The sequence below is a fragment of the Penicillium cinerascens genome (assembly GCF_028974065.1).
Source record: "Penicillium cinerascens strain IBT 15544 chromosome Unknown contig_1_segment0_segment0, whole genome shotgun sequence".
Classification (NCBI taxonomy): Eukaryota; Fungi; Ascomycota; class Eurotiomycetes; order Eurotiales; family Aspergillaceae; genus Penicillium; species Penicillium cinerascens.
Window position 1 is genome coordinate 3,573,464 of NW_026695287.1, and position 13,826 is coordinate 3,587,289.

Consider the following 13,826-nt stretch of genomic DNA (forward strand, 5'->3'; position numbering starts at 1 on the left):
CCCAAACGGGATGATTTGTCAGGTGTTCCGGTGGCAATGGAGTTAAGCGCCAATGGCCGCGATGAGTCACGCCCGAATAATTGGGCAATTGGGCATCGCCTGGTAGCCTGGTAGCCTGGTCGCCTGATATTCCGGTAGCCTGTCGCTGATATCCGAGAATGCAGAGTACGGTAGGCAAAGCCGCGGGGGGGGGGGGGGGGGGGAGAAGGAAAGGGGGGCTTCGGGCAGTTTAAGAAGGATGAGTCAAAGGGTCAAGGGGCCAAAGATAACGAGAAAGTCACAAGCAGGAGTCATCTGAGATGACACAGGGAGCAGGGTGATCAGCCGGCGATTGGGTTCAATTGGGCCTCCCGACGGGCGCATGACAACATCCTATGCGGGCATTCTCCTCACTGGTTCCGTTCATCACCAATCGTGCCCGACCGGTGGACTCCCGTCCGACCAATCTGCTTGCGCCGGGGTGTCCGGGGGGTCTCGTGGTTAGCCTCGGTCCTGTTTTTCGGTCTTTTCGCCGTCATGGCGCAATTGTTATCTGCACGACTGAGGTAGTCATCGTTGGTAGCGATAGGTAGCGGTAGATAGCGATGTTCGTGGTGGTGGTGGTAGTGGTGGTAGCGGTGCTGGTATCTCCGTGGTACTAGTTCTACTAGTCGTCGTAAGGCAAAGCACTCCGTACTCGTACTCTCACGCGCGCCAGCAAGTCAAAGCGGGCTCCGGCCCCCCCACCCCTGCACCTGCACCCTCAGCCCCCCTCAGCCCCTCCAGCCCCTCTCAACCCGGGTACGGTCACTTTCACTATCCTCCTTGGAGTCTAGCCTTTGCGATGATATGATCATCGATCATGATCCTTGGATCATGGATCATTGATCTACCCTATCTCTGCATCCCTGGATCTGCATTGATTTCCCGTCAATTGGGTTTTGCCTTCTCCTGTCACCTGTTTCTTGGCCCGATTGCTGCCTACTTGCCCCGATCAGGCAAGGTTCATCTTACGTTGGCATCATCGTGACTAATCACCGATGGGAGGTGAATCGGGTGATATATATTCCCCGCTGGATTTCCAAGTTCCAAGGCACCACGCCCCAAGTACGTACGCCCCGGAAACAAGGCCTTGTGCAAGATTAGACCGTACAGACTCCATCGTGTCGATGGATCTCGCCGGGATACTTGTAACTGTAAATGTCTCGTGACGTCTCGGGTTCCGATGCGCCGATGACGTTGCGATGCCATCGCAGGCCACCCTTACGCAGGATAACGTTGGAAACGACCAATTCTCAATCATGGGTTTCCATGAGTAATTGGCACGTTCTGACTCGGTTTCGCTCACAAATTAGGAGGTCAATTGAATCAAGTGTGATCATTGTCTATCACCTCCCGTTGAAGTATAGGAAGCGGGGTCTTGTTTTTGGCTCTCGTGACACTACACGCGCGCCCTAGCTCATTCGGTGCCAGTACAGAGCCGAGTGATCTCCGTCCGGATTTCTGAAGCGATACTCGACAACATCACCACATGTCCAGTGACCGCGGTTAGATACGGAAATTATCGGGTCCATCGGAGATTGTTATAACGAGAATCGTTGAACAATTCAAAACTCAACCTTCCACTTACTATTCTCTAATTGATGCTCGAGAGGGGGGGGGGAAAAGGGGGATAGATTTTATAGTTCAGGCAGGGTAGAAGCCTGTCGATCAGGCATGGAACACAGATGAATCCACATTGGAGACCCTCGGGAGAGATGCAGATCTAATTGATACAAAGACTGATTCCCGAAGGTCCAGAACCGGGGGCTATTCATCTTACTTAAAAAAGGTACCGATTTTGAAACTGGGTGACTCGGAGTCTTACAGAATCAGTAGGCTTTAACTTTTGGTTACGTATCACCAAGTCCACAGGAGTGAGTCCCTTACGAAACGCCCATGGTTCTAGCTCGTTTCGTTTCGGACTTTCTTTATATGGTAAGTAAATTTATAGGGCAAAAGTATATGTATTGGTAAATAAAGCTATAGAGGGGATAAAATAGGTGCTAAATGGCAGTATAAGAGGGCAACAGGTAGGGCCTTTAACGTAGCCGTAAACCTATAATAAGAAGCATTTATTATTATATCCCCCTTCTCAAATCGGAACTTATCCGTACGTTCGCTGGTACGCGTTAAGGAGGGCAGAATCGCCAACGTAAGAGAAAAATATAATATTAAATAAAGGAAATCACCGATAAAAAGGCACTTTTTTTCACGTACTCGGTAAGCGAGCTACGCATGAAGATGAGCTCCGCTCCTAAAATGCCGTAGTAACCGGTATATTGTAGAATCTTATATCTCAACAATGGGTTATTATCATAAAGTCTTCTTATATTTTTTATGTTCGTTGTGGTATATATATCTGGGCTATGTTACGGACCCAGGGAAATGTAGAGGTAGAGTGATTCAGAGTTGTATATTTGCGGCCTGAAAAGAAGTCACTTCATACTTTATGGTAATATTTAAAAAGACAAATCTAAGATATAACTTATTGTCAGGATTTTAGGTGTCTGCATTTATAACTGCAGATTTCTAGAGCTTCCAATTCAACTAGACATTGACATGCCCGTGGGTATACCCGTACGGGTAGGCCCAAACCCGCCCGTGGGCGGGCGACGGGTAGGACCCTCAAACCCGTGGGCGGGCCTGCCTACCCCTACCCGCCCACGGGTATACCCACGGGCCGCCAAGAAACCCGTGATACAGAGAGGCATAAGTAATGCATCTTATGTAGTAACTTTTAGTATTCAAATTGTAAAATTATAGACCAAAAGGTAACTAAATGAGAGAGAGAAGTGAGGGTTAAATAAAAGAATAACACCTGTATTAATCTATAGAATTTCAAAGCCCTCAAGCCCCCGAGGACGTCTTTTCACCCGCCCAGAGGCCCGAATCTAGCTTTCTAGTATTATAGGCAAAGAGACTAAATCATCATCACTCTCATCAGACAAAACACTCTTTCGTCTCTTACCAGCCCGGATAGAAGATAGCCTAGAAACATCTAGCTCATCTAGCTCACCCACCTCATCCACCTTATCCTTAGTATCACTAATTGGCTCAAAACCTTCTATTTACTCAGAAGGTTCCTCTATTTCGCCGTCCTCGTGGATAGATAGAGATTGGATATAAGCTAGCTACTCATCTTCTATCTTAAACCTAGTTGTGTAGGTAAACATCATTAGATCTTAGATAGTTAAAGTATTTAGACGACCCCTCCGATAATAATAGATATCACGGGCTAAATTAAATAGCCTTTCTACACCAGCACTAGTAGCAGGGATAGAGAAGATATCCCATACTATACGTGCAAGGGTAGGAAACTCATACGTATAATCTTTCTAGAATAGACGAGGGCTAATTAGGACCAAACCTAAGTGAAACCAAAAAAATTAGACGAGAGGTAAAACAAAAGGTAAAACGAGAGGTGAAACGAGAGGTAAGCTTACCCCCTTAGAGAAATTAGGTCAATTTATCCTAGTCCTAGGTGGATAGAGGTTTTCGCCTAAGCATTTAACTAAACTTAGTTTAGACGGAAGCCTAGGGTTTTAAGATTAAATCGGTCTCTATTTAATATGCTTTTATACGGTCGTGAAAGCTTTTTAAATATAAAGAAGAATAGTCTTTATCCTGCCAATCTAGGCCAAAAAAGAACTATAATTTATACTTAGGGGCGAGGATTATACTATACGTATAGATATCACTAAGTTCTAGATTATCTGTTTTCGTATAGTACTCTCGAAGCTTATTTTTAGCTAATTCAAGAGTTTTAAGCATCTATCGTTTCCACCTAGCCTAGAAGTAAAGGAAAAGTAAGTAAGTGAGACTTAAATAAATCCCCTTTCCGCTAATCTTAACTCTAATTTTTAGCTCTTTAACCCTTATTATATACGTTAAAGTGCTAAAAGTAAGAGTCAAGATTATCGGAAAAGGGAGAGAATAGAGGAGACGAACCTTTTTCCGCCTTAACTACTAGATTAAAGCTTCAAGGTGCTTAAAAAGCAAATTGTAAACACTAAAGACACTATAGATAGTAATATCTTTGGTTTTGGCTATAATTAAAGTAAAATCGAAGAAAGGCTTAGTAAGATAAAGAAGGTAATTAATCTAACGCTATTCCTCTAGATTAATCATTAAATAATCAACCTAGAAGGCCCTAAAGTACTAATTAAGATTAGGTTAAAGCCATTTAGCCCGTTGAAGCATTAGATAGGTCGAATTCCAACGCGTATAGACGTCTTAGATTAGGACTAATATAGGCTACTTAGCCTAAGACTTTAGGAAGTTATCCTGTCTCTATAGGCTTACATTAATATAGATAGCAAGACTGCGAGCCTTACGAAGGGTATTCGTAATATCTAGCTTTCTAGACCTCTACCGAGCCCGCGTAGTCTAATTAAGCTCTTCCATCTAAACCATTTCTACTATATTATTCTAGGGGTTTGCCTTTATCTAACTAAGAAGCTATTTTAGACTAAGCTAAATCACATACGCAAGGCAAGGAATACAAATAAAAGGTAGACTAGGATAACTAGTTTAGATGCTTACAATCATCGTCTAGTTATTTAACGCATTATCCATAGTAATAGCTATAACCTAGTCTAGAATCTAATGCTTTTGAAGGGTCTTAGATAGGACTAAACTAAGGTTTAGTCTAGTATATATATCTTCTAGAGGTTCGAATCCTAGTAGCACCTCGCGATAATCCTAATTCTAGTCTAGGAAATAGCTAGTTATAGCTATAAATGCCTGTTGAAGGGGGATGTCTAGCAATCTAGACTAATAGAGAGCTTTAAACAAGGTAGAAGCGTCCAAAGGATATCTTTCTATCGGTCTTCGACTATATTTTATAGTTAGCGCTATATTATACGACTAGTGGGAAAGGTTAGGACCGAAGGGGCGGATTAGGTTAGGCGTAGAAGCTTCTAGAAGTGCTCATTCTCGATAATCTAGAAAGGTAGGCGTAGGCTAATAATTATAGTTAAAAGCTACTCCTACTAGAGCTCATTAGACTAAGGTTAGGATAGGTAGGAATTGATTGCCTAGTGAGAGAATAATAGGTTAGTTATCTCTCACTTCTCTCTTACTTCTCTCTCACTTCTCTTTTACTTCTCTCTCACTTCTCTCTCACTTTTCTCTCTCTAGTAAATATACCGCTTTCTCTATTAAATACTTAATATTTATTTACTTAGTTTTCCTTCGATATAGGCCATTTTTCTGATGCCTACCTATTGCTAACGTCCTATTAGAGATTAGATATTCTAGTATAACACTACACTTCTTGTAAATAACCTTAGGCTTCCTAGTATTAATATATATAATCTAATCAAACTACGCCTAGATATAAGACTAAAAGCCCTTTTTATCCTAATAGATACGTTTTGCCTTAGGTTTTGTCCTATACTAGGTTATAAGTCACTATTTAATAAACTTAGCCTTCGTTATTTCCGTCTAAAGTACCTACTATTACTTCCAGTCTCTAATACGTTAAATAGAGGGTAGTAGTAGTGGTTGGGTGGTGTTAGGCTCATTAAGCTAGCTTCTAGTTAGTTTAGATAGTTCTAGTTCAAAAGAGAAGGAATTAGATAAAAGAGGATCAATACTATCGCTATAGATAGATTAGCTTATAGGGTCCGAAAGGTGTACTATACTAGCCAAAAGTGAAAAGAAACCGAGACTAAAATAAGAGAAAGAGCTTAGAAGGCAAGGCATACTAAGGGATTTTAGTACGTACGCTAATATAATTAGTTCTTTAGGAGCTAATCACTACTAAGTGGGTTAGGTTAGTCTATCCTATTAGCCTAAATCTCTATATACCTATAGGCCCGTAGAATTCGCTAAGAGCTATGCCCCCTAAAAATTTTTAACTTTTTCTCTCAACTCTACCCTTTTTATCTTAACCACACACCCTACACTAATAATTAAGTGTTTATAAGATAAGTATAGATAAAAGAAGCTATAATAATTTAATTAAATAATAAAATAAGCCCTAATAATCTCGTATTGTACTATAATAAAATTACAAAATTAAAGGAAATAATATAGTGGTGTGGTCGCATACAACAAATATATATCTTTAAGCACTAACTATAATTTGTACCACTACTTTGTTACCTTTACTTCTATAGGCCTAAAGTATTAATAAAACCAATGAACCGACCCTTAACTATATAAAATAAATTTATTTTTTAAAATTACCTAGTAGGTAGGCTGAAAAGTGGTGATATTACTTGTTCCGACTAAAATAGACGTAAATAATAGAGATTAATCAGCAGAATCTGCATAATAATTCAGGCTAAATCAGGCCAAATCAGGCCAAATCAGGCAGAATTAGATGTCCACGGGTACCTATGGGTATAACGGGTATAACTCACGGGCGGGTAGGCAAAGACAATACCCGCGCGGGTATACCCACGGGCGGGCTATGGGTAGGACTTCCTACCCGCGGGCGGGCTATGTCAATGCCTAAATTCAACATAGAAGTTCCCGCTGAAATTCCCGTTCTGCCATTTCTCACCGCCTTTATCTGATCTTGCAGTTATCTCTCATTTATCTCTCACTTTGCTCTCACTTCAGCCTTTACTATGCTTTCTCTTTCCATTTGCCTACCGGTCCGAGGTTATTAGGCCTATCCTGTCTATAGCCGCGGGTAACAGCACGTTTACCTACCTCGGGTAACAGCACGTTTACCTACCTCGGGCAATAGCACGTTTACGGCAAGATTACCTCGGGCGAATATTACCTTAGGTAATTAGCCAGATGAACTGAATATTTCTGTCTATAAATATAGCCTAGAAACCAGACTGAATAAAAGAAGAGCTTTCATCTCAATTATTCTCTTACTACCTTTCTCTCATAAAGGCAGACTAAAGAGACCCTTTATCTTTATCTTCATCCATCTTCCTGGGGTAAGCTACTACGCCGCAGTAGTAGCCGACCTCTACGGGAGGTAGTATTTCTCTCTACAAATATTTGTCCTAAGGACTGCCCTGCCGCATAGGGACCCTTAGGCATTTATTTATCTCTCTTATTTTCATATACTACCAATCCCGACATATAATTAAATAGATTATTATATAAAGTAATTCACCACCCACCTCACTAAGTACTCACGTTGTTATAGCCCCTGGATAATATAAAGCTACTTGGATACCTAATTATGTATACTGGGAACTCTACAAGAGTGTTTCCTAAGAACCTATATGAAAGCTCTACGTGATCGTATAAAGGAATAAATGGCACCCTCCTATGATTAATAAACTCTCTTCCTTAAGGATTAGTTTAGTTATAATTATATTATTAAAGCTCTCGTTCGTATACTTATAGTTCTATCTAGTCTAGACTTCCGCAAAACCCAACTTGGGTCGAGACCTTCGACCCAAAACCCAACGCCAAGAACCCAACAATAGAGTTTATTGCATAAATATACATAAAAGTGCCAAGACCTTCCTAACTAGGGCTACTTATGCACTATTATGCACCATGTTGGGTCGAAGTTGGGTTATTGGGTTCTTGGCAATGCCAAGATTGGGTCGAAAGTTGGGTTCTGCGGAAGTCTAATCTAGTCCCTTATCTAGTCTAACTCTAGCCCTAATAGTTCTAATCCTCCCCCCTCCCCCCCTTAACCACCCAAGAGAAAGATAGTGACTACGCATTAAAATACCACTATATAGGAATCGAGCGATCTTATTAGGTCTTTTATCTAATAATCCTTACGCTTAGACTGCGCCCTAACCTATAATGCGGGTCAAGACCTTTAACCCGCACCCAAACCCGTAGTGGGTTTAGGTTATAAGTTGTGGCCCGAACCTAACCTAGTAGGTTATAAATCTAGATTTGAAAACCTGTAAATAACCTATCTTAACCCGAATTTATATAAAATCTTAGTCTTAGCGTATATAATTCGACTAATTTATCTTAATTAAATACTGTAAATACTATTATTTATATATATTATAGTCACAGTCCTCCTAAGTTATTAACTTTAGCTCTAATCACCTAAAATAAAATGAAATTCCTCTAAATATTAGTTAATTAATAGTAGTAATTAGTTATTTATATATATTTAGTAGGATCTGTCTATAGGGTTACGGTAGAAGCATAAGAATATTAGAATAGCCTTTCTATTCTATAGAAATATATATCTAATATAGAATTAAGGTAGTGTACCTTTTAGAGGAAACGTCTTATTTTTATTATTTTATCTTATATATACCTTAATTTTATTATTCCCTTCTATTAAATTAGTCCTTGTACTTTATTTTATTATAAATATCGAATTAATACTCCTACTACCTCCCTTTACTGCTCCCACTACCCCTAATCTAAATTTTTAAGTATTTTTACCTAATTAGGCTTAGGTCGATAAAGTTACTTATTGCCTATCTTACCGCTTTATTATTTTTCAAGTGGTCGCGGAGGAGATTAGAGGGCCTTATTTATTAGTTAGCGTAGAGGTTAAGGAAATACTAAGTAAGTAGGATTAACGTAGTTATCTAATTATATACTAAATAGAGATATATATAGATAGATAGTTTAATAGAATAGGGAATAATAGGCTAAAAACTAGTTATTTTTTAAGTAAACTAGAATTTAAGTTATTTAGCTAAATAGAATAGACACCTAAAAAAAGGCTAGAATCTACTAGCAAAAAATACCTATATCTAAGAATTTAGGTTAGGGGTAGGAGTATTAATTCTCTATATTTATAAAATATAAGTCTATTCGTAATTTATCAAAGTATAGTGTCTATAAAATAGGATTAAATATAGTAAGTTAGACTTAAGTTATAAAATTTTAAAAGCTAAATATACTTTTACGGATTAGGTATAGATTATCTATAAGTTATAGATAGGTTTTATAAGTTATCTATAGGTCCTAGATAGGATTTATAGATTTTTAGTGGGTTTTATAGGTTCTAAATATATAGTCTTTTAAAAATAGCCACTCGCTTAGGAATTACGTTAATAATAGTCTTATTGTTTTAATTCTATACTCTATCTTTTTTTTGTCCTTGTTCTAATATTTCTTATATCTTAATATTATTTATTTTAGATTTATAATATACTAATCCTATTATTATATTATATTATAGTATATAATTTACTTTTACGTTATCGTTTAAGGTTATAATTCATCTAAAGATTCCCTTTTTACTAGAAAGGTATTATTTATACTATATATTAATATTATTATATTAATAATAAATAAATCCTATAAATAAATATATTTCCATTATTTTAATAAGTTTTTATCTTAGTAACTTTTTTAATGCAGATTATTATAGATATAGTTAGAGATAATTTAGAATTAGATATAGGCAAATGATTTATTCAAACTAGTATTAATACCAATATAACTTTGTCTAGCGCTTATAATAATTATAATTTAGTTTTACTAATTTTTTTAAATAGGTAGAACTATTAAAAAGCCTATAGCGTAACTTATTATAACTATATAGAGATAGTATATTTCTCTAATATAATTTAATATCTTTTTATTGATATTTTAATAGACAATCTATACTATATTAGTTATTATTTAGTAGGTTATATGGCTAATTTAGTTTTTTCAATTCTTTTTTTTTCAGTTATTAATATATTATAAGAATAAACTAGATTCTATAGCAAATATAAGCAATATATAGAGATAGATAATGCTAAATATAGTTCTTAGACTATACATTTCTTTTTTTAAAAAGGCTAAAATAGTATTCTAGACTATATATACTAATATATATTTATTAATAATCCTATAACTAAATTCTTTCACTAGATTATTAAATTATTCCTTTTTTATTATTTATTATAATATTTAAAGATTAGTTTTACTTCGCTATAGGTATTTTTTAATAATATATTTTAATATACTAATTTTAATTTTTTTAGTTAAAATTTCTTAAAAACTTCTTTTATATTTTATATTCTATATACTATAGCTACATGCTTATTAGTTATACTTTCAAGGTTAGCCCTTTTAATTAATTATAAAATATAATTAAATCTTGATTCTATTTTAATCTATTTCTTATCACTAATAATAGCCAGCACTAATAATATATTAAGGGTCATCCTAGGTGTTATTTTTCTGTAGTTTTAAAAAAATAATATATAGAAGATATTATAAATGTAAATATATTTTTATAGTATTGTTAGATAATAAGCTAAGTAATTAGTGAAAAGCGACTAGGAGTACAGAAAACTTTAATAGTATTTTTACCTATATTTCTTATAGGAAATCTATTTTTAAAAGACATATTATAAAATTAATAAGGATTTTATTTATAGATATAGTAAAATAAGTACTCATTTTATTTTGAAATAAAAGTTATTACTACTAAAATTGTAGTTTTATAGGCAGCCACAAGGAAAGAGAAAATGTAGTGTATAAGGCAGTAAGAAGAGACGTAAACCTTTCGCCACTTTAGGTAAATTTAGGCAAAAATCAGATAGAGATGGGGTTGAATTACTTCATCCCTATAATTAAAGCTATATCTATCAAATTGTAAAAGTAATATTTCTAAGTCTAATTTATATACCATATTTGGCTATTAATTAATAGATTTTAAAACCTACAGTTCAGTATAGAATAAAATATATAGTTTTAACTAGAATTTATTAGCAAACCCTAACCTAAACCTTACAAATAATATTATTGAGTGATCTAAACTTAAGTTCTACTTTGTTATAGAATATTTTATCGCATTTAGCTATATTAATTACCTGTAAATAGGATGAAATATATAATATTTCATAAATGTATCGAGTTTATTGCATAAATATACATAAAAGTGCCAAGACCTTCCTAATTAGGGCTACTTATGCACTATTATGCACCATGTTGGGTCGAAGTTGGGTTATTGGGTTCTTGGCAATGCCAAGATTGGGTCGAAAGTTGGGTTCTGCGGAAGTCTAACCAAAATCGACCTGTCCTCCATGAATCGCGCATCCGGGCAGAGAGAGACGGTCCACCGGGTTGTTTAACCTCTGATACCATTTCACTTTCCACTCGCTCTAAAGCTCGTAAGAATTGCTCCATTCTAGGCTCATAGAGGGTCAAAAACTCTTCCATCGCGCAGCGCTCAAGCCACATTTCCGGACCAGAGAGCAATAGCCACCAGGGCGGGTCATACGTGAACTCAGCTGGCATAGCATTCGTGAACTCAAAATCAAGAATAGCAGTGATCTGGAGTGTTTCTGGGTCTATAAGCATATTTGAGGGTCGCATATCGTCGCAGAAGGGTATAGATAGCCCGCAGTCCTTAGGATAGTACTTTAAAACTAGCTGTGCGAACCGATGACGGGCAATGAACCGCTCCTGAGCGATTTCCGTATCGTCGGCAAGGTTGCGCTGGGTCCAAAGGTGGGTTAAGTGCTCGTTCGCGACCGACCTTAAATAATCGCTTGCACGGTCAAACGGCGCGGTTGGAAATTGACTATTAGGGTAGCCGGCGACAGTGGCTAACTCGTTCATATTATACGTTAGGGGTCTTCCGGCAACGTGCCATGCACCTAAAGCATAGTCCTTCGAGATGGCCCCAATACCATTAAACGTAAGTTGGGAAAGCTGGAACATATAATAGGCGATTTGATAATAGACCTTGTCTAATGTTGTGTTGTCGATGTTCGGGTTCAGAACCATATTTTCTTGATCGGGTTGTTTCAAGATAGTCGATAAAAGTGTACCATTGACATAATCCATAATCATGAATGGACCAAGGTGTTGTGGACTCTCGGCAATTAAGCCCCAGCTGTGAACACGAGGAATAGGGATATCAGTGTTTTGGTGGAGGTATTCCATGATCTGGACCTCATTCACAATTTTTTCGTCCCTATAAGCTGTAGCCGTGTCCGGGCTTCGGAAACCGAATAATGACATCCGGCCGTCCATCGTCGAAGCTGAAGCGGAAGCTAAAGTTGAAGGAACCCTTAAGAAAACCAACATATTTTCCGGTTCCCCCTCCTTCCCGCCGCCCAGCGACAAAAACTGCCAGTTCAGCCCTTGAGTCAAAAGCTCTACTTAACCAGGCCTTGCATTCGTCATCGCCGTTGGTTTCTTCTAGCTCGTCAAAATAAGTCTTGAGCGAGGAGGTCTTCTGCTGAGACATCTGAGCAATTGAGATGCGGAGGAGATGGGGAAAGGATGCAGACTAGGCAGAGTAAAAACGTGAAGAAAATATTGCGTTAGAAGATTCAAATCGCACTCGACACAGAGCTTCGACCGTATCAGATAATATAATGTGGGTGGAATAAGAGGAAAACAGGCTGGTTTGAGAGAATGGCCAAGTGGAGCGGCATGGATTAATAACCTGCCGCCTTGGGTCGCAGCCCCTGAACACGCTCGGTTTGCGGCCCCTACTCCACGTATGCATGGCCCGCCCTGTGCGGTATCCGCTCCCCCAACCTATATGTGGTATCTATCCATGCCAACGAAATTATTGGAGGGAGCTCGCTGGACTTGGAGGATGACGTAGACCTCGGAGCCAATAAGGGATCATGGACACATGTACAGTCCCTCATATCACTAATTGGCTAATGCAGGGGATAGATTTCCCCAGCACTGATAGCCAATAAATGGCGGTATATAGCCGCCCGTCTTCCTATTCAAGGGTTACCATACTGAGACATGCATACTGCGCTGAGCGATGCCGCGTGCTGACGGCCATTCAAACCGGAACGTCCCTTGTATCTTGAAACGTGCAAGGCGGCTGATGGAACGTTTGAAACTTACACCAGGTACACCACTGCTGAGTTGCTTTAACCGCCGTCCACTTAGCGAAGTACCATATTAGCATCATCCTGCTTCCTAGATTATATAAAGCAGCCAATTTCCCGTTACTGTAGGACCAGAACCAGACATTCTTCGACGATAGAAATATTATCTTCTCGATTTCCGTGGTTTAAGAGGTAAAGCTTTGGATCTTATGCCTACGACACTCTTAGAATTACCGACTGATAATTTAGCCAGCCCCTTGTCCAAGACTATTTCTGCTACTTCAACAATTCAGCTCAATACAAAGCCACCCTCTCAAGCAACAAGATGACTGATAGCGGCAGCTACATCAAAGTCCCTAATGACGAGGAAGAGGAACGCATGCGAAAGGCAGCAGAGGAATCCCAGCGAAAGCGCGAGGAAGCAAGAAAGAAGCGAGAGAGATGGAAGAGGCGATGAAAAAGGCGGGAGAGAGTTCTCAGCAGCGTAGGAGGGGCGGAGGTGCTTAAGCCTCTCAGTTGCTATCTTAGGTACGCTTCTGGAATTCTATCCATCTCCACGTGAAGGAGTCTCACTGGGATTCAAGGTACCTCGTGCGGCAGAGACAGCAATCATCCGTTCGGGAGGTAGCAGTGAGACGTTCGATAAGGAACGACTATTACTATCAAGAGGCTATAGCTCCAAAATATCGCCTCTATAGTAAGTTTCAAAATCTACTAATTCCTTACTAGGTTTTTACTAAATTGATAATAAGCTTTACTGTAAGACTCCATAAAATAATATAGAGCTCAAGTTTAGTTAATACTATTCTAGTTATTATTGTTGGGTTCTTGGCGTTGGGTTTTGGGTCGAAGGTCTCGACCCAAGTTGGGTTTTGCGGAAGTCTAATTTTGGTTCGACTATGCGGCAAGAAAGAGCTTTGATGTAGACGCCATCTATTGGGCTGCATTACATAACGACGGTGCAGGTGTTGAGTTGCTTGATGATAAGGCGCGTGCAGAGATGGAGCTATTTACGCAGATTAAGATGGAGCAGTTAAAGGCATATAAGGAGGAGTGTACTGCGCGTTTTTCCTCGGAGATGTAGAGGATATGTAGCAA

The 13,826-nt window shown here is 38.5% G+C and overlaps 1 protein-coding gene across 1 annotated transcript; it reads right to left on the minus strand.

Annotated features, from left to right (window-relative positions):
• Window positions 1-10,842: 10,842 nt before the first annotated feature.
• N7498_002887 (uncharacterized protein) lies at window positions 10,843-11,904 on the minus strand (the record flags this gene model as incomplete). Its single annotated transcript, XM_058449949.1, has 1 exon — window positions 10,843-11,904. One exon carries the CDS (start codon window positions 11,902-11,904, stop codon window positions 10,843-10,845), a length of 1,062 nt encoding a protein of 353 aa, XP_058312293.1.
• Window positions 11,905-13,826: the final 1,922 nt, after the last annotated feature.